Here is a 27,174-nt window from a genome sequence, read left to right on the forward strand (position 1 = left end):
AACTAAGTTCCATGAGAAACAGTTGAAGGAATATGGATTATTTTGTGTACGGAATAAAGACCTGCAGAGAACATCAAATGTGTCTTCATATATTCAAAGAACAGTCACATGGAGGAAGATTAAAACAGACTTGAACCAATAAAAGGAAACTGTAAGAAGGCAGATTTCATTCAACATAGAAATTTGTCTGATAAAGTTGTTAAAATAGACACTTTTTTTAGGTAGTGAGCTCCCTACCATTACATGCGATAAGCAAAGCAGAGTCCAGAAGTCCATTTCCGAGGGTGATTGTTGAGGCTGTTCTTATATTAGTTGGAGAAGTTATATTACGTGTCCTTTCTAACTCTTGAGAATCTATAATTTTACATTTTTAGTGGGACTGCATGTAACTACTTGCTTTTCAAGTAGTTTATGATAACATAGGGCTTTTAACTGGGTCAGCTTCTGAAATAAATTTTAAACTCATAAGTAAACCCTAAGGCAAAAACAGGGCCTGATTCTGTCACTGGAAAATAAATAGAAAGAAAAAGACACCTTAGAATTCATACGTCCTTTCAAAAAATTGTCTTGTGAACAAAATCATTCCAGTTTCAGAGGAAATGTAAAGGTTAATGCACTTTCTGTTCAAAGGCAGCACAAAGTCTACAGCATGTTTTAAAATCTCTCTGACTTACCTCTAACTTTCTCAGAAGGGAGATTTCTGGGTTATCTTCAAACTCCTGCTGTTTGAGTATATACTGTTTTGTCTTCTATTAGAGACAAGCATTCTTTTTCATGTGGATATTCCTTCATTTATACTGGGCAAGTTTAAACTTGCAGAATCAATCTAACACCTTCAGACACACTAATGACCAAATAAAACAATTCCCAAGGCTTTTACAAGAAATGGATGGATTTGTCATAAACATATCTCAGGCATCTGCATTTCAGTCTTATGCTTTTATTACAGGCAGAAAAATTAGGACATGGATTTTAAATTATAATTTTTTTCCATTTCTTTAATTTGAGTATGTATAGGAAAAAAAAATCAATAACGTGGAACTTTTTTTTTTTTGGCAAAAAGATCTTAGTAAAACCTCTTAGCTAGGTAGCTTTACACACACACACACACACACACACACGTAAAATTGGTTTCGGTTGCTTAGGGAAGTGACTAACATGGCATGACTGGAAATCATGTCAAGTGGATACTGATAAACTGAGGATGCAATGCCTAGAAACGGTAGATATTTCTGGGGAAAAAACTAAGACTGACAAGTCATCAGTGCAACTAGTACATGATAAGAGATGTAAAGTGCTAGAACATATTTATCTAGAATATTTCCATTCCTTTTCACATTACCCATTTTATATATAAAATATGTATCTGTAAGAAGAAAAAAGTTAAAATATGTCTGCTTACTTATCAATATCTCCAAGACACTACTTGGTAGGGTGAAAAGGAACAAGTCTATTCTAGGTAAGTGTGAGCTAGCTTTATGGCTGAATGAATTCAAGAAGAGTTTATATTAGCTTCATTGGTTAGAAAATCTAAAGCTATGTTAAAATGTTTTGTTTTGTTTTCCTGGAAAGAACACTAATTTTGTGGAGCCAAAGGCATGTATGGGAATGTCTATTCTTTCCTATGGGATCCCCCTTCCCATCTTACTTCCTTCGACCAATCTTAGAAAACTAAGGTGAAAACAAACTTTTCTTAGGGTAACAATTAACATGGCATGGATGGCATGATATCTTGAGTACTGTGGTATAACTGTGGGAATCACAGATCTCAGTTTTCAAATATGATCCTAATTTTATTATTTTTAATCAAGATGATTCAATTAATATCTAACTAAATGTGGTTTATTCTTATGAAAAATAATTAGAAATGAAGAATACAAAAATAATACATGTAATGTATAAAATTACTGAGAGGAAAATTTATGGCCTTAAATAATAATTTTTAAAAAGTAGAAAGGATAAAATTTAATGACCTAGAAAGCCACCTTAATATGGCATAAAAAGGATAGAATAAATCCAAAGAGAGTAGCATTAAGAATTTAATAAAGATCAGAAATTAATGCAATAGAAAGTAAAGATACAAAAGAGTCAATTTAAAAAATTGGTTATTTAAAAAGAATGATAAAATTGACAAATATCTAGCAAGATCAAGAAAAAAACAAGGGTATGGGTAAATAATATTAAGAACACAAAGAGAACATAACCATAGATGCAGGACAGATGAAAAGATAGAAACAACTTTTTGTGAACAAATTTAAAACAGACAAAATGAAGAAATTCCTGGCAAAAAGATAAATTACATAAACTGACTAAAGAAGAAATTGACAAAACAAAGACAGCATGTAAAAAGGAAACATAGAGGCAATCTTACTCATAGATATAGATGTAAAAATCCCAAACAAAGTACTAGCAAGCCAAATACAGCAATGCACAAAAATGATCAAGTTGAGTTTATTCCAGGAATACAACAGCAGTTTAACATTAGAAAATCTATTATGATCTATTAATATAATTCAGAGGATTAACAGATTGATGAAGTAAAGTCATTATGATCATTTCAAGAAATGCTGGAAAAAATTCACAAAATTAAAAATCCATTCAAGAAAAAACTATTAGCAAACTGGAAACTTTCTTAAAACCTGATAAAGGGTATCTACCTAAAACACTGAGCAACAATTTACTCAATATTAAGTACTAAAAGCATTCCTCGGGCCAGCCTGGTGGTGTAGTGGTTGAGTTCGCCTGCTGTGCTTTGGCAACCCCGGGTGTGTGGGTTTGGATCTCGGGCACAGACCTATACATTGCTCATCAAGCCATGCTGTGGTGGCATCCCACATGCAAAATAGAGGATGATTGGCACAGATGTTAGCTCAGGGAAAATCTTCCTCATCAAAAAAAAAAAAGTATTCCTTTTAAAATCAGAGATACTGCTATCACTTTTTCTATTCAAAATCAAACAGAAGTCCTAGCTCAGAAAGTACACCAAGAAAAAAGAGAAAAAAGTATATGTATTAGATTGAAAGATATAAAACTGTCTTTATAGATAAGACAGATATTATTGTCTTCATTGAAAGCCCCCCAAACTCTTAAATAATTAGACGTAAGATAATTTACTAAAGTTGCAAAATGTGAGATCAATATCTCACAATTACATTTCTGTACAACATCAGGGAATAGTTTTAAAGACCCAGCATCACTGTATAATAAATATTCAGAAAAGTACTATTATTTGAAGAGAGATAGGCATGAACTCTCTATAACACAACATAAGAGGTAGATTCTAGATAAAGACCCAAATGAGAAAGGTAAAACTATACAGTTAATATAAAAAAAAATCTAAGAGGAAATTCTTGCAACCTGGGAATGGGAAAGAACTTATTAAACAAAACTTCAAAGCACAATGATAAGGCAAAAATAAGGTGTGTTTAATTACATCAAAGTTAAAAATTTCTTTCAATGAAGGATACCATGGGCAAACAACATATAGATGATAAAATGGTATAAGAAATTCATAATGTCTAAAGCTGACAGGGGATATCTAGAATATACAAAAAATTCTGGGAAATGAATAAGGGCAGAAAGCCCCTTAGAAAAATGAGGAAAGCTGTTACAAAAGAGGCTCCAAAAGACTAACAAGCATTTGAAGGGATCACAAACTATTAGAGATCAGATATGAAAATTAAAACAATAACAAGGATTCCTAATTCCCATTTTCTGCCAATACTTGTCATTTTTCATACTTATAAGTTTTCCCAACCCTCATTCACTGTTAATAGGTATCTGTCCTGGTTATTTGGGAGAACTGTTGGCACTATTCAGTCAAGTTAAGTATACTCATATTCTGTGACCCAGATATTCTGCTCCTGAGTTTATACGTCAAATAAATATTCACATGGTCCATACTAGGATATTCATTAGTGTTACCTGTAGTGGCAGGGAGCTGGAGGTATTCTGGATTCCAGTCAATGAATAGATAGATAAATGTAGTAGATGCACACCTTAGTAGGGCATTAACTAGAACTCACAGAATAGAGGTACACATAGCCACCTGAATGGATCTAAAAGCCTAGTGCTAGGTGAAAAAGATAAGAAAGAGTGTAATGTATAACAAGACCATTTCCATAAATTAAAAATATATGCACAGAAAACAACAATACACTTTATATAAGAATACAAACAAAAAGATACATATTAAATAAACCCACCATAATGGAAAGTAGAATATGGGGATAAAAGGAAATGAATGTGCTGACTAGTGATGATGATATGCCATAAATTAAGAAGTAGAACTGGCACAATTCTCTGCACTTAAGGTTCAGAAAACAAGAAAAGAGGACAACAACATAGCAAGTACATAGTAATAAATCTAACCAAAAGATGTATAAGACATTTGTAAAGAAAATGATAAAATTTCATTATAAGACAATAAAGATTTAGAAGATCTACATAAAAAAAGAGATTAACCAGTTAGTGGATAGGGAAAGTTATTACTATAAAATGTCGATTCTCCCCAAACTGACTCATACATTGAATAGGACGTCCCTTCTTCAGTCCAATGTAGCTTTTCATGGAACTTGACAAGATGATTCTAAAATTCAAAGAGTACCAAAAAAAAAAAAAAAAAAAACCCAATAGCCAAGACACTCTTGCAGTAAAACAAGTTTGAAGGGGGAGAACAAGACTTATTATAAACCTTGAGTAATTAAGACAGTATGGTATTGGCACAGAATTAGACAAAGAGACCAATGGAACAAAATAAAGACCTCAGAAATAGATCAACACTCATGGAAATTTAAAAGATGACAGATTAGCACTGTGGATCAGTGGGGAAATGATGAATTATTTTCAATAAATGGTAGTTGGAAAAAATTAAATAGGAAAAAAGCCAAAAAGTAATTGGATCCCTACCTACAACACAGCAAAAAAAAAAAAAAAAAACCAAAAAACCCCACAAACCCAGAAAACAACAACAACACAAATCAGTTCCATAGATCTTTAAACTACTTGAAAAATACAGAGAAAAACATCTTTATGCTCCTGAGGATAGAGAAGAATTTGTTAAGGCAAATAATACACACTGGAAAGATAATGGAGAAAACAAAGAACTACAGTTCATTAACAGACATCATACAGTAAAAAGACAAACCACAACTGGGAGAAGATAGCTGCCATTCATATAATTAGAAGAAAAAGAAGCCACCAGAACGTATTTTAAAACTCTCAAAAAATCAAGAAGAAAAATACAATCAATAGGAAAATGGACAAAATTCACAAAGGAATTTCAAGGATAAAGAAACTCAATGGCCAACACACATATAAAGCTATGTTCAATCCCCACTAGTAATCAGAGAAATTGAAATTAAAACCCCAATGAGATACCATTTTATACCTATCAGGCTGGCGAAATATAAAGGGCTGAAAATACCAAATGTGGTAGACAAAGCTGGTGATAAATCAGTCCAGTCATTTAGGAAAACGATTTGGTTTAGGTAATCAAGTTAAAGATGTTCTTTTGTTATGAACCTACCTGTTTTCTACTGACATTTATTCTAGAGGAACTCTTATGTTCCAGGAGATATGAAAAAAATGTTTATAGCAGCACTACTTATAATAACAAAAAACTGGATAACTCAATTGTTCATCAACAGGAAAACAAAGAAATCATGCCTTATTTACATAATGGGCTATAGTATAGCAGGAAAAATAAATGAATGTGGCTACACTTACTGAAATGGATGAATCCAAGAAACATAATGCTGAGTGACAAAGCAATTGCACAAGAATGCATACATTGTTACCATGTAAAAGTTCAAAATCAAGCAAAATTAACATATGTATACTCTTACAAAGAAATGAGAAATACAAAATTCAGAGGAAGCAGGAAGCAAAGGGGACATACAGAATGTGCTTCAGTAATACTGGTAACTGAGACATCCGGTTAGTGATTAAAATCCTATGTGCGGTTTTTCAGGCCCGACCACAGGCAATTATAGAGGCTTTACCTCTCAGGCCTCACAGGGGAAACCTGCCCGCCTCCCAGCAGACTTGATGTAGAGCCAGTGCATTACAGTCTCTGAAGGCCTTGCTGTCAAGGTCTCAAGCCCCCTGGCCAGTGATGCTTTTTGACATATTACATCACTAGTCCCCCTAATCCCCCTAGTCCCCTGTATTCCTAGCTCCTTTACCTGAGGCCTTGGGCAGAGAGCTTCTTCAAGTGCCTCTGCTGAGATCTCTTTAGAGGGGTAGAAGGGGGGAAAACCTTGAAGACACTTTCCTCCACTTGAATTAGTATCCAGTACTTCTCTACTCCTAGCCCTTCCCATTTGCCACCCCACCCCCCAAATAAACCCCCCACACTCCTCAGAGCCCATAAAACTGCTGGTGCCTTTTGTTTGGGGCTCCCTCAACAGTGAGAGTCCCCCACATCTGTGCTGATCCACCTGACCCTGGACTTGTGTTCCACTCCACAGGGGAGAATGAAACGGGGCAGTAGGCATTTCCTCTGGTTTTAGTCTCTTGCTAATACCACTGCACCAAGTGATTACAGGCGCAACTCTTTCAGTTTTGGCTGAGCCTGATAGCTCAGCTCAGCTGAGCTCCTGACAGCAATATATTTCTTAAGTTAGGGTGTGTAATAAAGCTACTTTGAACCTCCTCTCTAAAAACTTATAAAAAGTCAAGTTGTATGGAACTTCTATGGGGAGGAAAGATAAGATGAAACAACAAAAAGCAGCTGTTTAAATTATAGCTTCAGTGCCCCAGAATACAAAAAGAAGGAAATTGTGGGGTTATCAGAAAGGTGCTTCATTCTTTTCAAAATTTGAGTGTAAGGTAAAAAGTAGGATACCAAGGAACCTTAAAGCACATAATTCATATTATAAATTTTCTCTTCTTTGGCATGAAATCCTCTAGGTAAGATTGATTTTCTTACATTTGATTTCAAATTATATTTTGGGCTAAATGTGATATATCTTAAATGTATCTATACCAAATCTGTAGATAATGAGTTTCCACAGTTACTAACCACTCTGTAATACGTGCTCACATAATATCCTTAAACTACTTTTTCATTCAAACCTCTGTATAAAGTTATATTTGTCCTTAAACTTTTTGGAAACCTCAGAGATTTCATACATCAATTTATTTTTTGCCTCAACTACATAGGCTCTGTTTCTCTCTCCTTTTGGTCTATGTCACTGCTGTACTGATTTTATCGGTCTTCTTATGTAGAAGTCCCTCTTGTTCTCTGAAAAGCATAGTTCCCCACATCTGAACTTTTCCAACCAGACCCTGTAATAGCATAAAGGGGCAAATACTAAAACTGCATAGTAGTTCATGCTCTGACATATCATGGTTTTATAAAAGATGAAATTATATTTTATGTCCGTACTGTATAATCATTATACAGTAACAAAGTCTTAAAGGTGAAAAAGGTATTAGAGATTGTCATGTCCTTATTTTGATAATTCCTTACATCTATATAGTGTTAATTAGTTATAATTTAGAATGTGCTTTCACATTACCTCATTTGATCCTTACAACAACTATATTAATTAGGTGGGCCAGATATAATTATTCCCATTTTAAAGATCAGAAAACAGAAACAAAAGACGGTTTCTTCATGCATGTGGTCATGCAGCCAGTTGGACTGGATTGCAGAAATTGGTATTCCCAGTCCATTGTACACCACTGAAACACTCTACACCAAGGCTCTGCCACTTTCTACCTGCCCTAAACTTGCAGACAAATGTAAAATATTAAAACTAAACTTAGCTTATGATAAGGTATTATTAAGAATCTTTATAAAGAATACTAGCACTTTGGTCAAATATAGCTTTTGTCAGATCTGTTACTTTTGAGATGAATTTCTTTACCTATATATTAAACATTAGTGACAGCAAGGCAAAGTAAATTTAATCATGAATTTCTCTCCAGTTCTACTCTTACTGTATAGTCTTCATAGGTACACTTGTAGCTCTCAGCAAGGAGATAGTTAGCAAAATCCTTACTTAAAATTGATCAATACAGAAACATGCTTCCACTAACATTTCTAAGGAAGGAAGAAAACAGCTTTAAAAAGAGACCTTGAACAAAGTTACCAGACTTTTTTTTTTGCATTAGTTTCCTTACCTCCAAAAAGATGCAATGCTTTCCTGCAGCTTGGTAGGGGCCATTTTGCACAGCTGGATTTCTGAAAGCTTTGTTTTATTTTCAAATATTCTTTAGTAAAGAATGTTTTTGTAGCATTGTTCAGTTCTAGGGTGAAACAAAAGAAAATAGTATTTTTAAACATTAACTTGAGTAAAATGGCAAGAACATGAGAAATGACTGTTGTAGTATTTTGATAATAAATTCAGATCTCTTTAAGACACTGAAGACAAAAGTAGAGTCAACATTTTAACTCAAGCAAACATAACTCCCCAAATTCACATCTGATGCATCTTTGATATGCCCACACACATAACAAACGTCTACCAAGTAGCTCTTATATCAGATACTAAGCCAGATTTGGGGGATACAGCGATGACTAAGACATAGTCCTTGCCTTCAAGAAGACTTCAGACTAAAAGATGGGATAAACAGGTAGACAAAAAAAGGGGGAATCATGTGTTATGGGTGCAGCAGTAGACTAGCTAGAGTGCAACTCATAGCTCAAGAGTGATAAGGAAAAGGAAAAACTCTTTTAGAACTTTTTACTTCATAAGCTCTTTATTTCATTCTGTATATGATGGGTTGAGCATTTACTGAGTCTAATGCTGCTGATTCGAGGAAGTTTAAAAAAGGTAGAAAGAAATCCTCAACCTCTCAGAAGCTTGCTAATGAGTTAAAGAGAAAAAGAAAATATTCATGTGAAGTAAACAGAGACCAATCAGAGAGAACACATAATGATATTCACGTTAAAAAGTAGAAAGTCTCCACATATGAGCCACGGAAAGCAAGGCATGATCTGAGTCAAACTGTTTAATGGAGAGGTTCTCAGAGGCCAACGCAGAGTTAGTTACTAACTTGAGAAGTAAACTAATCTTTCCATTAATGGTTCCCTCCTACTTTCATCCCACAATTATTACCTGTATGATTTACTCAGTTTCCATCCTACTTCAGGTTTCAAGCTTCTGCTCAAATCAGTTACATTAAATTTTCTGTTTTTCTTAATTATGCCCTCAGATTGACTCTTATCTAAGTAATTCACAGGGAAAATGGATTCACAAAGTTTACATTTAACAAAAGAAACCATGTAAAAAATAAATAACTCTAGGCAAGTGAGGTTATGTATTAAACTTGTAAGTCCTTTTAACTCTCTTCCCCATTCCATATCCAAGAACCAGTAATTCAGGCACACAAGTTAGAGAAAAAGTAATTTGATAGTCTGTATACTCATTATGTATGCTGGGGGTTGTTATAACTAGTGAATTTTTTATCCTTTATGTGTTTAATAGTTAAATGATGTCAGGTTGGATACTCTTGCAGTGTTTTCTGCAGCAATGCCACAGCTGTTTTATTAAAACCCACTTTGCCCATTGCCAGTGAAGAGTCCCTTAGTGTAAGAGATGGTCATGGCACCATCCCTGGTTAAAATGACTCAATCAGTGTCATTCATACTGATGAAGAGAATGGAAGAAGTCATCAAATGACTTATAACACATTTACTCACAGTAACAACTATCTTCTTGCAGGACTTACCCGTAAGCAGTAATGAATGTAATTCAGGGTATTCTCTGAGAAATTGAAAATCCCATGAGATACGTGGTATTGTGTTAACAATGAACTCTTGGACAAAATGACTTGCAACTTTCTAAATGCCCTTAAAAATGATACCAGTATGGTGAGTAAATGAAGATTTCACATGAGAGATAATATAAACCAAGATGAAGAATTTGCACCTCAAGAATTCTTATTCCTCTTCTTTCTCCTCTTCCTCTCCTTTCCCCCTCCTCCTCCATCTTCTGGAAAGTTTTAGCTATGTTCTAAAATGCTGATGCAATAACCAGAGGATACCATTGCACTACTCCCTCTTATGCTGAAAACTGATTTGGACATGTAATTGAATTCTAGTTCACCAGATCGAAAGAACATTCTTGTAAGAGTCATCCAATAACTGCAGTTTAATACTGGCCACAAACCAAACTTTTCCTAGAGGGTAGATGAGAGAAGTAATGATGCCTGTGATATTTCTGTTTCCTAGTTTCAAGGAACTTAATACACAATGCACTTTTAACCTGTATAATAAACCCATATGATTAATGCACCAAAGCAGGAAAGAGTTCATAAATATATTTATAATACCTAAGAAAATTACAATCAGAAGAATTACTTTATTAAAATGTGCAAAATGAGATGGGTGTTGTACCTACCACATTTTGTTGAACATACACACTGGTGTCCATAGCATATTCTTACCAGACTGACAATTTTCAAAGATTTTATTTACTGTACTTGACCTGAAAGACTTTTGCAGAAGAGAGGATCCAGAAGCCCTTGTCCTACCATCGCTGGCCCAAATAAGAACTGACTTCTAATACTTTTTAAATGTGGGACCTTCCAAAAGTCCTTGAACTTTTCTTTGTATTGTCTGTGCTATCTCCTACAAACATTTATTTTGTACCTGCGGTGTGCCTAGCACTTTGTTGGTCTAGCCAGGAATGTAGAAATAAATTAAATATAAGTCCTGTTTGCAGGACATTGTAATAGATCAGTGATTCTAAAATGCCTGTCTATAGCCTGGCTATGCACCAAAATCACTCAGGGTACTTGTTAAAAAGACAAATTCTAGGACCTTGCTCAGATATATTGAAGCACAATTGCTGTGGATGTCACCTAGGAGTCTGTGCTTTCTACAAGCTCCTTGGGTGATTCTGATGCACAGTCAGACTTGATAACCACTGGATGAAATGATCTTAAATCTGTTTCGGTTCTAAAATTATTTTAATTTATTTAAATACGTTAAACCTTACCTCACTCTGCTATAAAATGTACAAATCTTATCAAAGGATGTTGTTCTTTCTATAGAACTGTTTTCCCTCATTCTAGTGGCATTTGAATTTGGAAATGCAGGATTTGGCAACAAATAAAATGTTCAACACTACATTTTTCAAAATTACCTGGAAGAAGCACTAAGAAAAATCTGAAGGCAGAGCAAGACGTAGGGCTTGGAGTAAAAGCTGATGAAAACCACCTTTATCTCCTTCTCTGCCAACCCTACCTACTAGGAAGTAAACGTTTCTTGTTACAATACGTACTAACATGTATCGGACGTAATCAGAATTGTTGAATATGCTAGAAAAAGACAAAAACCTGAATATCCTGGAAAGATTCTAAAGTCTATTCAAATGGCACATTTAGTTAAATGTGGTAGCAGTACTGTGGAAAGAGCAGCATCTCTATGTGACACTATCACTACAAATGTAAATTATTGTCAGGATAAAGGAATTCTAGTCATCTTGATTTGGCTGAGTACAAGAGTCAATTACCAACTACATAAACAGATAGCTCAAATGGTCATGGAGTGTATTACCTTGAGTTTCATTGTATTATATTACAAACAATAAAATAAGGACAACCACATAAATAGGATAATTTTAAACTATAGGCAGTGTCAATAGGATGCTGCAACTTCGATTTCAGCTTTATGCTTAAATGTTGAACAACTAATTATATTTTATATTTAAACAACTAACTATATTTAAACAAATATTTGTCAATAATAATTTCAAGCATTCTGCTAAGTGCAAGAGTTAAACTGAAACAGGCATAGCATTTGCATTAAATCTTATCTAGTAAGACGGTAATCATAAAGTTATGAGGTAAGTGCTATGATAGGGTTAATTCAAGCCTTAGAGTCTTATTAAGGAGGGGAATATGATAAAAGCAGTATTATAAATATACAGCACAGTCATTCAAGTGGACCTAGTGGTATTGTCTTTTTTTACAAGGCTAGGATAGGGACTGACCCCGTGGTGTAATGGTTGAGTTTGTGCACTCCACCTCAGCGACCTGGTGTTCGCAGGTTTGGATCCCAGGCATGGACCTAGCACCACTCATCAAGCCATGCTGTGGCAGCATCCTCCATAAAATAGAGGAAGACCGGCACAGATGTTAGCTCAGTGACAATCTCCCTCAAGCAAAAACAGGAGGACTGGCAACAGATGTTAGCTCAGGGCCAACTGTCCTCATAATAAAAAAGGCCAGCATATACATGTCCAGCCATCTCATTCAGATTATTAAAGGCCTTGTTTACCCATTTAAAATTACTTCTCATTATTATGAGAGCTTTTTTCCCAACAATTTCCTTCTAAGTTCTATGTTGTTTGATATATAAAATTCCATTTTTCCAAAGATGCAATCTGCAAAAAGTGATCTGACACAAAGGAAATTTGTAGCATGTTATAATTAACATAAAAAAGACTACTTCTCCAAGAGTTTTGAATTATATATACAGGATGGGTCATGACTTTGAGTGGAGATCCAACTCTCCCTCATTTCAATAAGTGCTGTGCATGTTTATTCACAGGTATAATTTGGTTCCAGGAGAGTAATGTACAGTAAAGGACATTTGCAAAGAGTGGACAAGACTGGGAATCAGAGTCCTACCTAGTCCGTGGGTACTTAGGTAAACAAAATAAACTTTACCAGCTGATTCTAAATCTTCACTTTTTAACACAGCTTTTAGTTTAGTAATTTCTTGTGAGATGATCTTTAGGACTTTAGATTAGTTTTGTCTCACTCTTATCCTTTAATATGTTGACTTTACTATTTACTAATTTCAACCATTTCAATCTAAAATAGTTTTCTTTGTATTTTTGGAGAGTAGCACAAGTGAAGTTGAGTTAGGATGCTGTGTCAGGGAGATCTAAGATCCCTCCCTTACACAGGAATGGAGAAGGGCTAATATATTTGGCATGTGAGCTCACTTTACTGCCTATCAATGAAAATCCACAAACTGTCTTAAAACTATCTTCAGGGCTTCAAAGGTAATGCTTACCTTGCACCTCTAGAAGAGAGGCAAGAAAGTCCTGCTTGCAAGGGACCCTAACTCTCCTGGGGAAACTCATTTTGTACCTATGTGAGGCACCCAGAGATGCTTATTTACTAGGGGAACAACACAAGATAAAAAAAACTTGAGTCTGCTCTTTATAGCTTGTATTCAGTAAAATATGACTAGTTTGATTCAAAGAATTAGCAGTAATTTAAGTGTTAGAACCAGCTGTTCAGACCTGGCAGGTTCTCACCCTGGGGTGCCTGCAGGGTCTACTAGTAACTGCATGTCCTATAGGATTTGGGGTCAAAAGGAGCTCTGCATGCTGGGAAAGGAGAGGCCAACCAGGAATATGTCACCTAATACCAGTGAGTATTCATCTACGTAGTCTCTAAAAGTAAACTTCAATGTGACTTTCATACTCTTTCTCAGTGAACAGTTCAAAGTTAAAGTCTAGTTTAGGAGTTATTCTCCAGCTAAATATGCAGTCTGATGACAGAGGCATATATAACAGGAACAAACTAAATCAAAACCAAAAATTCTCTATTTGACACTTTGTCAAAATGGAGTTATGGATTTTACCATGTCTGAGTCATTATAGAATGTAATTTATGCTTAACTGATATTAATATTTATGAGTTCTTATTTTGTTAGCTAGATAAGCTATAGTTAAAATTTTATCCATTTTAATATAATAATTCCATTTTGTACTTGGTACCACAATATTTTATATTTATAATATAATTTTTGAACCAGAATATGGAAAGAGTTGTTGAAGCATTTTTTAACCCTTTAGCCCAGGAGAAATCTGCTAGTACTGTAAGACCTTTTTAGGTTAGAGCATTTATCCAAACTTTCACCTCAGGCAGTTGTGTTTACTCTGTGCTTACCAATGCCCTTTAATGGCTTTGGAGCATTGAAGAATTGTTTCAGTAACTGTTTCATTACCCAAGAATAACTAGTTTCTCTCTGTTACAGGGATAATAAGGCCAAAAGGAAATCTATTAAATTAAGCCAATTCAACCATTAACACTTATTGAGCTCTTTACTAAGATACATAAAAAATGCTAAGTACTTTATATTGTTATGATGCATACTGTTGTTATTTTGTATGTAAAGTTACACTTTAAGATTTAGAAAAAGGCTTTTGAAAGCCTATGGATAGGAATATATTAGTGGATCCTCAAAAGGCTATCTAGCATCCATCCTGGGCTTCAAAGAATCCATGATTCTCTCTGTTTTCTGCGTGAAAAGAAATAGGACTCCATTTTCTCTGCCCACCATGATATTCAATGCTGCAGGTTGGTTTATTTATTTCTTTTTCAAAACAATCAAAATAAAACATGCCCATGGTTTAAAAAAAATCCAATGGTATAGAAGGGATTAAGAAAACAAAACATAAAACAACAATGACCTGTCCCACTCCTTCCTATCTCTAACCCTACTCTCAAAGCCCAGGGATTGTTTAAGTGTTTCTGTTTTCAGTTTTTTCTGGAGACTAATCTTTAAAAGTGTAAGTCAGTGTTTACAAGACTTCGTTTGCAAAACACTGGCGATGTGTGAAATGATTTTGGGTGAAATTGAATATTAAAATTTTCATACTTATCTATTTATTTTAATGTATATTAGAAGAAATATATAAACTAGAATATTAAATACATAAATTCACAAATATATTGCTAAAGATGAGGCTCAAGCAAGTACTTAAGAAAAAAAGTGTGTTATACGAAGAAAATCTTTAAGTAAAAAAATAATTCAGGTGGTATGTGGATACAGTAAAAAATGTAAAGGTGGTATGAAAATGACAGAAGTTTAAGAAACACTGCTCTAAATATTATGTTTGTTTTGCAATTTCTTTCTTCTTTTTGAGGAAGATTAGCTCTGAGCTAACATCTGCCGCTAATCCTCCTCTTTTTGCTGAGGGAGACTGGCCCTGAGCTAACATCCATGCCCATCTTCCTCTACTTTATATGTGGGACACCTACCATAGCATGGTTTGCCAAGCGATGCCATGTCCGCACCTGGGATCTGAACCAGTGAACCCCAGGCTGCCAAAGCAGAACGTGCAAACTTAACTGCTGTGCCACTGGGCCGGCCCCTGCAATTTCTTTTTTAATAATAAAAATAACGTTTATTTCCATATATTAAAGCTTGAGAATAACTATACTAGAAGACATCATTCTTCATCAGTAGCTGATAAAGAATGAGTTTGGATTTCAGAGGCAGCGATTATTCTGTAGAAGATGAACAGAAAAATGAAAGAGTTAAGGCATAGATGGATGCAAGAACAAAACCACTATCAGTATAAGAAGCAACAGACCAGACTTTCTGGTATAGAGTAAGAGAAAGTGTGAAATGCCCATAAGGGGAATACAGACAATAGGCCAAGACCAATACAGACTGTCATGGTAGATAAAAGAGGAAGTATGATATTCTTTTGGATGAGCTGTACATCCTGGATAAAGCCCAGCAGGACATGAGAAAGTAAGACAGAACAGAGGATAATTCTTCGCTGTGTAGGATGGCCCAAACCCTGCAGGGATATCTATCATCTCTGCCCTCAGTGAGTAGATGCCAATAGCATCTTCCAATTATTGTGACAGCCAAAATATCCCTGGTGAAAAATCATGGGCCTGCTCAATGCTTAAAATTCTAGATTAGCTTAAACGCAATTTCGTTACTTACTTAGGGACTTCTACACACAAGGTGAAGACAGCCATTTCTTTTCCCTTTTTCCAATGAAGTTCATCAGTACATCTGCTCACAGCACTTGGTTTCACTATGTAACGGCACAAGAATAGTGGGGTTGGCAAGGTGGCCAAAAGGGAGATGGAGGTTGAAGGGAGGAAAACAATTGAACAAGGGTGGGGGTCTGCTTTGCTGAGGTTTAGGTGCATCTGAATGGGGAGGGGGTGAGGGCAGTTAGTGACTTCACAGTTGAGAGGTAGGTTGCACTGACACTGTGGCTCCCTTTCCAATACCCGAGACACTCCCATTTTCCATGCTACCATAGGCTGGAATCCCTGAACAATGAACACTAGAGGTCTGTAATAGTACTGCCTATAGAAGCGTCCTCCAGAGGCAGTCCATAACAGGGAAAGTGACATGCTTTGTTTGAAGGCTTCAGTCAGAAAGTCAATTCAAAAATATCTGATGCCTTCCCTCACAACAAGACCATGACCTCCTTGGCTGAGGGAGTCCTCCTCCATCACCTGGATGACCCCCACTCATGGCCTTTTCCCTTCCTTGGCCTGCTGATGAAAGGTGGCTTGCAGATCATGTTATGCAGCATGTAGCACCTCTCTGAACAGACCTATTGTTAGGGTGCTGATATGGAGCTCCTGGCCTGAAAGAATGTAGTGAGGTTGTGTCAATGAAAGGGAAAGGTCTCACCTATCCAGAGGTCTTCCTTCATAGTCCTGCCCACACTGGGGTCCTTCTCATCCCCACAGACAAAAGAACTCTAGTTAATTTGAGACAGATCAGAACTTTTTCCAATCCCACGAGCAGTCTTAGAGTCTGCCATGTCCCAAACCTATCCTACTGTTTCCCAAAGTGACTGCACCTTTTTGCATTCCAGCAAGCAATATATGAGAGTCTCAATTTCTCCATATCCTTGCCAATACTTGTTATAGTCTGTCTTTTTGATTATAGCCATCCTAGTGGGTGTGATGTGAAGTTATATCTCATTAGAGTTTTGATTTGCAACTAACAACTAATGATGTGGCATTTTTCCTTGAGCTTATTGGCCATTTTTATATCTTCTTTGGAGAACTGTCTATTCAAACTCTTTTTCCCATTTTAAAATTGGGTTATTTGTCTTTTTGTTGTTGAGTTGTAAGAGTGCTTTATATATTCTGCATCTAGATCCTTATCACATAAATGACTTACAAATATTTTCTATCATCCTCTCGTTGTCTTTTCACTTTCTTGATAATATCCTTTGAAGTACAGGAGTTTTCAACTTTCATGAAGTCTAATTTATCTATTTTTTTCTTTGGTTGTTTATGCTTTGGGTGTCATATTAGGAAACTATTGCCCAATCCAATTTGAAAAATATTTGCACTTATGTTTTTAGCTCTTACATTTAGGCCTTTGCTCCATTTTAGTGTGTGTGTGTGTATGCATGTCTAGTGTGAGGTAGGGCTCCAAATTCATTCTTTTTTACTGTTGATATCCAAATGCTACAAGTTCCTGATGTTCTTACCAAGAATAGTGGTAGATTTTAATAAATTTAATAAAAAATAAATGCTTCTCTACTTGTATATCCTTAGGAAAGTTTCCAGAGACTTTAATTTTTTTTTAAAACCACTTTCACCAGTTAAATAGCTGTTTTGCTGGGGTGAGGATCCTTTGAGCTTCTCACACCACTACTGCAGAAATCCTCTTTAATATTTCTTGATTTATCAACTTGAAATATTAGGTATTGACTTCATTCTAAAATGATTTAGGTCTTTTACATTATCTTCTTCTCTTCTCACCTCTCAAGTCATATTACTCGTTTTTAGTTTCTTTATTGACTACCTTTGTTATTAGTATGCTTTTGTCAGTTAGGATGCTCTTGGTTGAAACTAACAGAAAATTTACTCAAACTGTCTTAGTCAATTAGTAAATTTAATATTTCATGTAACAGAAAAGCCAAAGGTAGAGTGGGCTTCAAACTTGGCGAACTCAAGTGCTTAAACAATGTTATCAAGACTGTGGTTAACACATCAAGGCTGTGGTTAAACAACGTCATCAAGATCCCATGCTCATTTCTTTCCTCAGTCTGCTGTCAAAAATCAAGGCTTCATGCTAAGCTGGTTCCCTGCTTCTCATAAGATGGCTGCCAGTAACTATCCCTGTTACACACTTTCCTGTTAATGTCCAATGGGGCAGAAAACGGCTTTTCCATCCATATCTCAAGAGTAAAGAAAAACTTTCTTCTTATCTCATTGGTCAGAAATGAACCACATGTCCAACTGTGAACTAATCCCTGGCAAAGGAGCTGAGGATGCAGTCTGCTACCCAGGAAGCTCCTGGTCTACGTTGAGAGAGTTGAACAGCTGAATAAAACTCAAGGTTATGTTAGGAAGAAGGATATAATGGATACTAATTAGCAACCAATAGCGTCTACTACAATTTGTTCTGTTTCTCTATCAACTTTGAACAGTGTATCTTGACTTCCATTAAAAAAATAGATACTAATGCCTTGTACTTTTTCTCTTACAGATCTTCTCCCACTTCAAGTTCTCAACTTCTAACAGTGTTAACAACTTTGTCAAGATCATACCCAACAGTATTAAGTAAGGTCACATAACTAGTGAATGTTATAGCTCAGGTTTAAAATCATTACTTTACTAAGCACACTCTATGGAATAAATCTGGGAGGGATTTCATTCTCTCTCTATCCACTGAGCTACTATAATAGAATTATGTTACCACCAACCCCTTATTCATTGGCCAAATATCTTTACTTCCTTTAGAAAATGACAGCTTTTCCACTTTAACGGTTGACAATAACCGTCCTCTGGTTTCTACACAATTGAAATGGTGACATTAGGTAGTTGAGAAGATTAACTCATTTGTTTAATAAATAACTCTCAGGGTTCAGTAAGGTTAACAAAATAGTCTAAGATTGGAAACTAACTTTCTCAAAATATCAACAAAAGCATCTGAAACCAGAAGAGGAAAACAATCTCACATACAATAGCAACAATGAAAATATATAGGCATAAAGCTAATATGAATTGTGCAGAGTCATTAGGAAGGGAATTACAGAAATTTAATGAGAAGTGATATAGCATAATAATCATTCGAGGTTATAACAACATTAATTAAAAATGCGAATTATCCCCAAATAACTTATAAGTTTAACCTACTTGTGAGTTATTAAAACATACAAGCTGGAATAATTATAAAAGTGAAGTAGTGGTATAGGACAAGATAGAAATATGAATGGAAAAGAACAGCTGCCAAGAAACACACATACGTTTTAGTAATTATTACTTTTTAAAGAAAGGCAATTGAATCAGCATAGGAAAAATGGATTGTTCAGCTAATGTTTAGGATAAATGCCTAGGGACATGGAAGAAAGGTACTCTATTCTTAACCAAACGATGTACTATAATAAATAGACTGAGGTTAAATATGGGGAAAAGAGGACAAAATGAAAACCTAAAATAAATATAGGTAAAGAGAATGTCTACATAATTCTGTAGTGGATAAAGCCTTTAATACCTAACTTTGAAGTTAGAAATAATAAAGGCAAAGGTTGCTATATGAGATACATAAAAACATAGAAGTTCTGCACATTCAAAAAATACAATAAACTTAAAGTACAAATGGGAAAATGATTTGCCACATATGACAAAAGCTGACACTAATTTAAAGAAATACTCTTGTTAATAAACAAGAAAAAGATGAACACACTAAAAGAAAAATCAGCAAAGGGCATAGCAAGAGATTTAAAAAGGAACAAAAGGATAGTCCAGAATGTAGAGAAAATAAGCACTTGTATACCACTGCTTACAATAACTTTGCAACAAATACCCAGCCTTAAAACACACACAGGCTTTAACTACAATTCTATTTCTAGAAATCTACCACAAGGAAATACTCAGTGTGCAAATATTTATCCACATATATCATTAAATAAATAATAAACTTAATGTCCCATATTGACTCAAGTAGATCATGATATATCACAAGAATTTTAAGTAAAACAAAGCAAGCTATAAGTCTTATGTAAAATATGATCTCTTTTTTTGTAAAAAAGAAAAATGATTAAGTATATGTATATAAAATATTCTGGAAGGACACTCACTAAATATGGTCTTTAAATTGCAGCACTGTGGAGGATTTTGAGCTTATAATTTTATTTATATGTCTTGATTTTTCTATAACAAAATTTATTACTTATATAATTTTAAGTTATTTTTATAAGAAAACTAGACCATATTTTTTTGCTACTAGCAATGTTATTTTCCCTAATTTGTACTCTGATATTTCATCAACTTTTATCAAATAATACCATAAGGCACAATGGTAGAAAACCTTATACTGTATTTGCTCTGAGGATGTTTTTGAGGACATTGCCTACTCCGTCTCTCAATATGCCCTAGAGGAAAAATCACATAAAAAATTCCTTTTGAAGTGCCAAAAAAACTTTTGCTTACCTTTAGGAATTGGTATTATTTTTCATGGATCATGAGAATCATTTAACTGTGTACTTAATTTTACTTTTCCTTAGGTAGCCAGAATATTTAAAACCAAATACTTCATCTAAATGTAGTTACTATGGATGGCCATATAGCTTGTGTATCTGCCCATCCACCCTCATCTGGTCTTTATATTCCATTTCAATTAATAAATTTCCTTATCCTGCCTTTCATTGAATATATCTTTTAAAACACCACAAATTCTTTTGAGGTAGGGTATGAATAATTAAGTAGGATATTTCCATTACTATTATCAGCTTCTAAATGACAGTACACAACCAAATGCAGTCTCCATTGGAATAAGTATTCCCAAAATGATTTATTTTAGAAGAACTGATTTGGAAAATATGACATTGTTGTTTGATAAATGAACCAAGAGAGACTCGACTCATTATTGTTTTAAGATAATAACGAAAGCAATTCAAAACTCCTTATCAGCATTAAATTAGATCATGGAAGGCAGGGACAACATCTGTCTATCACTATGTACACCACCTAGATGCTTTGTATCAAAACAGGCTTTAGTGAATGCTTTCTTGCACAGATAGTCAGAGACAACACTAAGAAAAAGCTGTCTTTGGTGGCTCTTCTTTTGTTCACTCCAAAGCACCCAGCAAGGGATCTGGTATTAGAAAAGAAACTTTTTTTCCCCACTTCAATGTAAGCCAGAGAGAAACTTCCAGTAAGCTTCTGCCCTCTTAATGGAATTGCTTCCTTCCCTCTGGCCACCTCTTAGTCACTCTTCTCCATGAAGGGAAGAGTAATTTGCCTGGTGAGATTGCTGACAGCCTGGTGTCCCTGACCACATTTCTCTATTGGGTAGAGTCCCTATGCTTGGCATGTCCTTTCGTCTCCGGGTCTGTGCAAGCTCAGCGCAGTGATTTTGTGCTTCATTCTAGATGCACAAGGCAGATCAAAGAGGCATATCATTACTTTCTCTTCATTGTTTGATTACTGAGCCTGTAAACCAGGTTTGCGAGCCTTCACGCAGCTGGTTGCGTTAGAGTACTCGAAGCTTATTTTCATAATCTGATTCTTCCTTGCAGGTGGATCCTTGTATTTTCTTTCAGGGAATAAAAATGTGCCATGTGTTTTCTTCAGTTTTACTATCAATGAGGTACATACTTTGATTCTCATTTGGCTCTTCTATGGTTGAAGTGAGAAAGCAGAGAGAGAAATTTTTTCCCCTAAAATTTAGCACACAGTAGAGCACTCAATAAATATTAGCTCTGCCTATCTCTATTACTTTTTCCATTTTTCTTTAGCAGTTCTCTATGTTCTACATTCATTAGTTTTTCCTCTCCCCATTAGAATGTTTTAAATACTGTGTTATATTCCATCTTCACATGATACTTAGGAAAACAAATATTTCCTCCAATTTTACTTTCTTCTCGTTCAAGAAGGAAGACCTTAAGAATGGAAAGAAAGTTGAGAGGATTTGGAGTTTTGGAGAAAGGTATAATAGTTGTCCTCAGATATTTATGGATACATTCTCTGAGACTCCAGAGGAAATAACAATGGCCAAAGAATGAGTAGTAGTGGAAGGTGGCTAAAAGGAATAAATAACCAACAAGGTTGCTTCAAATTTTAATGAAACATTCTTAACACTGGAGATGTCCAAGTAAATACTGAACAACAACTAGTTAGGATATTTTAGAAAAGATCTCAGCATAGAGTATAAGATTAGAGATAAGGACCTATTCTCATTCATGATTCAATGATTTTAACACATTTCTAGGAGTTGGGCAAGCACTGTTTAATAAAGTGGAGAGTAACAAATTATGCTGTATATGATTTTCAATAACTCTCTCATAATAATTTATAAAGTACCTTTAGAACTGGAACAAAGAGGCAGACAGAATAATCAGGCAATATGTTAATGAAAGAGAACAGTTACCTGTCTGGAAAAAGACTCTGGAAATAATTGTCCGACACAGTGGGCAGGGAGTGCTTGCAGGATTGTCTTTGGCAAGAGTCCGTAAGCAGGGCTCACAAAAGATGTGGTGGCAAGGGTAACACATGTATGGGTTGAAATAAACATCCAGACACACTGCACAGATGTAGCTTTCCTTTTCTTCTATACATTCATTGTCATCATCTGTACTCATCTCATTATTCAAAGTCTGCAAAATATAAGAGAAACATTTTCCTTAGTTCAGTATGCGATTGATTCCTTGAGAAAGACAGACTGACTTTATATTTTGTTAAAATGAATAAAAATATTTATGAGAAGCACATACTATCTGTTTCTGTGACATATTCAAAGGGACAGAAATGCTACCCTGCAAAGTGAGAAGAAACTGAAAACATACGTGAAAAACTCAGAAGACTTAATTATTCTTTTTAGTATTTTTATATAATGCTAACTGCTAAAATATACCTAAACACATTAAGTATACCTGTATCGTTATTTAACCAGCCCTAGTTAAGTAAGCGTTAGATGTACCAGTCCCAGGATTATAGATTTCCCACGTATTCCACTCCCACCACAGCAAATAGGCTGATTGTCACAAGGTTATGGAGGCTTATCTGGGCATCTACATGTGATGAAAAGTGACAGCAAGAGAATATCATACTTCATCTTCACACTGTGCATTCAGCATTCTCTATTCTATACTTTGCACCTTTCTGGACCTCAAAGCTAAGAAAAGGCCAAAGCCTAAGGTATGTCAGGAAGTAGACAAGGCAAAGAAACTGTGACTCTGGGATGAGCCCTCCAGCTGAGAAACATGGTGAGCCCCTTCCCCCTCCCAAATGGAACAGTTAAGAAGGAGGCTATAAAGAGGTAGTTAGGAAAGAGGTAGCCAGAGGTTAGCAGCACAAGGTCAGGTAGCAGAATTCCTGTTACTTACCCCACAATTTCCTCATCTGTGACCATGCTGTGAGGATTAAAATGAGGTAAATTCATTTACTGCAGTGCCTAGCATCTAGTAAATATTCAATGAATGTTAGCCACAGCTATCCTCCTCCCCTTCTCCCCAACTCCTTCTCCCTGTCCTTCTTTGCAGATCCTGTAGTTTTTCCTAGAGCCTTGAGAAACATTTCCTCAAACCAGGCCTGGACTCAGTCCCCTGAGGCATAATGAGAATCTACATCATGTAATCTTTTCTCCTCACTTTGATGTTTGTGAAAAATGGAGATCAATGATCAATATTTGAGTGGGCCTTGGGTTTGATAAATATTTGTAAGTTACACGAAATGTAAAAGTTATGTAAATGAGGCAAACAGAGCCTTGAGAATACAGAAAAACCTTTCTATTGGATAAAATTATTTGATTTAGCCAGATGGCTTTGCTTCCCCTCTGCCAGCCTCTTTCTGCCACTTGTTGGTAATTTCTCTTTCCTAAAGGACATATTTGAGTCTTTAGTCCATTTATTTTTAACTGGGTTTTTGGATTTTTCTTATAGACCTGTAAGCGTTTTTACTAATCTATTTTTTGTTGTTACCAGTTAAACACGTTGCAACTATTTTCTTCCTTTCCTCTGGTTTGCTTTTCACTCTTTTCATGGTGTCTTTTGATGAAATGAAGTCCTAATTTTATTTATCTATTTATTTATTTTTTTGGTGAGGAAGATTGTTCCTGAGCTAACGTTCTGTGCCAATTTTCCTCTATTTTGTATGTAGGATGCTTCCATAGCACGGCTTGATGAGCAGTGTGTAGGTCTGCACTCAGGTTCTGAACCCACAAATCCCAGGTTGCTCAAGCAGAGCACATGAACTTAACCACGACATCACCAGGCTGGCCCCTGACGTTCTTAATTTTAAAGAACATTTTTCCTTTATGGTTAGTACTTTTTGTGTCTTATTTAAGAACTCTTACCCTTTTCCAAAGTCTTAAGATAGCATTATTTTGTATTTCATAATATTTGGTAATCCTATAATCTACCTGAAATTGATTTTCATGCATGGTGTACATTAGGGGTAAATTTCATTTTTATTCTTTATGTACTTACTAATTGGTATAACCCACTTACTGCAAAGACTTTCCTTTTCTCCACTGCTCTGAAGTGCCACAGTGGTAATTAAGAGGCCAAACATACCTGGGTTGGCTTCTGAGGCCTTTATTTTGTTCCATTAGTTAACTGTGTATTCCTATGCCATAACTACAATCTCTTACTACAGCTTTATAATAAGCCTCAATATCGGGCAGAGGACATTCTTTCATCTTGTTATTATTCAAGAGTGTCTTGAGCCAGCCCTGATGGTCGAGCATTTAAAGTTTGGTGCACTCTGCTTTGGTGGCCCGGGTTCAGTTCCTGGGAGTGGAACCACACCACTCGTCTGTCAGTAGCCATGCTATGGTGGCAGCTCAAGTAGAAGAACTAGAAGGACTTACAACTAGAATATACAACTATGTACTGGGGCTTTGGGGAGAGAAAGAACCTGGCTTCTGCTCTCAATACTCTGCTGAAACCACTTTTGTATAAGTCACTAACAACCTAGCCGAATCTAGGATGCTTTCCTGACCTATCTTCTTTAATCTTCCAGCAGTATTTCCTAAGTAGACCAGGACTTCTTTCTTGCCACCTACTTAATGCCGCCTTCTTACATTTGGAATAAGATCAGACTCCTTACAATGGTCTACAGAACTCTATATGATCCAGTTCCAGCTTTAATTTTTTTTTAATTTTTATCCTCAATATTTAGCTATTCTCCAATTCACTGGTTTTCCAGCTCAACAAATGCACCAAACACTTTCTTGCCTTTTGGGCCTCGAGACAAAATACTTCCCTTCTCCTAAAAAGCCCTTACTCCATGTGGTTGATTACAAAATAGATAAAATTCTTCCTATCTCTGTATGTGCACCCGTACGCATTCCATCAAGATGGGGAGATTATTTTTCCGCCCTCTGAATTTGGGATCTGCCATGTGACTTGCTTTGGCCAATGAATCATCAGTAAACATGATACAAATAGAGATTCCCTTGCTATTCTTGGGAACACTGAGTCCACTACCATGTGGACAAGCCTAGGAAGGCCTGCTTGATGATAAGTGACATATGGTCCAGTTACCTCCATTGTGAGTATAAGATTATATATGCTGACAACAAGCCACCCACCAGACGTGTGAGGAGAGCCAACAATCATCAGCTAACTGCAAATGTACAAGTGAGCCCAGGTAATACCACTTGGATCAGAGATAAGCCATCACAGCTGAGCCCAGGCCAAACCGCCAACCCAGAAAAATGTGAGTGAATATTGGCGTTTCAAATTTTAGGGTGATTGGTTAAATAACAAAAGTTAATCGACACATCCTTTTCTACACATGGCTAGTTTCACCACATTCTTAAAATCAGTTTAAATATCAACTTCCCAAAAGGATTTCACTGCTATTCTATCTAAAGTTATTCTCTCTCACTGCTACTTGTTTTTTTACTTTATAGCTCTTAATAATAATTTTATTCACCTATTTTTTCTATTTCTCCCAATAGAATGTTAAGATACATAAAAGGAAATATATAATAATGCATTATATATTATATAAAATATATATATATATTTTTGCTGAATTAATTAATTGATAGCTTGTTTTAAAGTTGATACTAAAGTAGATTCTGATTATGGGTGCTCCCATCCTCAAATTGCTCATAGGTCCAGCTTGTAAAACATTATATTGATTTGTATATTCCTGTGGGTATCTCTGTCAAGTGTTCTTAAGTATTCTGGTGGCCTTTTGGATATTTCCAGCTGGATAACAAGCATTCTGTGAAATTCCAGAAAATATATATGTACAAATTTTAACACAGAGAAGATACGAAGTAAATGTCCCTTACCAACAGAAAGCTTGCAGCTATGATTGGAACAATAATAAAGAGAAATCTGCTGGAAAGGCAACAAGATCTATCTGTCTCTCCTGAACTTAGAAGATTCCTGAAAAATGAAAGCTATAAGTGGATAATTAGTACTGAATTGGGCACCCCAGACAAAAAACATGTTTGGATCTAGATGCTTACTTACTTGAATTTTATTTCATAGTGTCAACATATTTTGTTTATACTAGACTCTCTGGATTGTGCCTTGAGATTTGAACTAATTAACCTCAAAGAAACCCAGGGCATAAAAAGAAAAATTTGTGGAACCTTTTAGAGCATTCCAAATTGTAGTCCAAATATTTGTGCAGAATTCTATTTCTATGAAGTACTTTATCCCTACATACATAACAAAAATGACTAGATGTCATTAAAACATACATCAAAGAAATAAAATATTCGCTATTTAAAAGTACAATAATATTTTGCAAATAAACCTGAAGATGGAAGTTTGAAAATAGAAAATGAGGTTGGAACTATTCATCTATTATTTGAGCTAAGTGAATCAATCCACAAAATGGAAATAACATATGTAAAGACCTTGAGGATCACTATGTTTTAAGGGATTATAAAGGTTTAAGAGTTCTCATTAATTCAGAAAACTGCACATAGCAGGTAACAAAATCTTTTATGCAAGAAGACAACAAATTACCTCAAGGATAGAACTCCACTGAGTTTTTCTCCAAATTGGAGAGATGCAGTGTTGTATAATAGTAATTCCGCTGTTGGATGGATAGTTACATTTTAAAAATTAATTACTCATTAATACATCAATGTCAATCTGGAAGGAGATTTTTAATAACTGTGCCTATGAACTCATCTTCATCTCCTCAATAAGATCCAAAAAATTCTTATCAGAAATGTGGGGGAGAGACAGGAAAGATTAAGTTAAGAACAACCAAAATCCTTTTGAAACAAAGTATGCCATCAGCAAATAATATAAAAATGTGAACTGGGCTGCACCAGATGGCAGAGTCAAGTTTAAAAAAAATCTCAATAGGTCCCTGGGCTGAAATCAAGATTGAATTTAACAGGGATAAGGATAAATCCTTCATTTAAGACTCTAAAATAGACTGCAACATATAGAAGATGAATGAAACTTGGCTGAAAGTAATTAATGTAAAGAAGAGCTAGGGATTTTAACTGACTAGAAGCTCAATTATGATGTGGTTACTTAAAAAGCAAATGACACT

The 27,174-nt window shown here is 35.4% G+C and overlaps 1 protein-coding gene across 30 annotated transcripts in view; it reads right to left on the bottom strand.

Moving 5' to 3' along the window:
- Positions 1-27,174, bottom strand: part of RNF180 (ring finger protein 180) — a 276,935-nt gene that overhangs the window by 30,246 nt on the left and 219,515 nt on the right. For all 30 annotated transcript variants that reach the window (XM_070246212.1, XM_070246221.1, XM_014734852.3 and 27 more), the window contains 2 exons: positions 22,070-22,295; positions 8,131-8,256 (listed from right to left, as the gene is read on the bottom strand). In XM_070246212.1, coding sequence (XP_070102313.1) covers positions 8,131-8,256; positions 22,070-22,295 — 352 coding nt within the window. The remainder of the gene's footprint in view (positions 1-8,130; positions 8,257-22,069; positions 22,296-27,174) is intronic.

The sequence above is a fragment of the Equus caballus genome, chromosome 21 (assembly GCF_041296265.1).
Source record: "Equus caballus isolate H_3958 breed thoroughbred chromosome 21, TB-T2T, whole genome shotgun sequence".
NCBI lineage: Eukaryota > Metazoa > Chordata > Mammalia > Perissodactyla > Equidae > Equus > Equus caballus.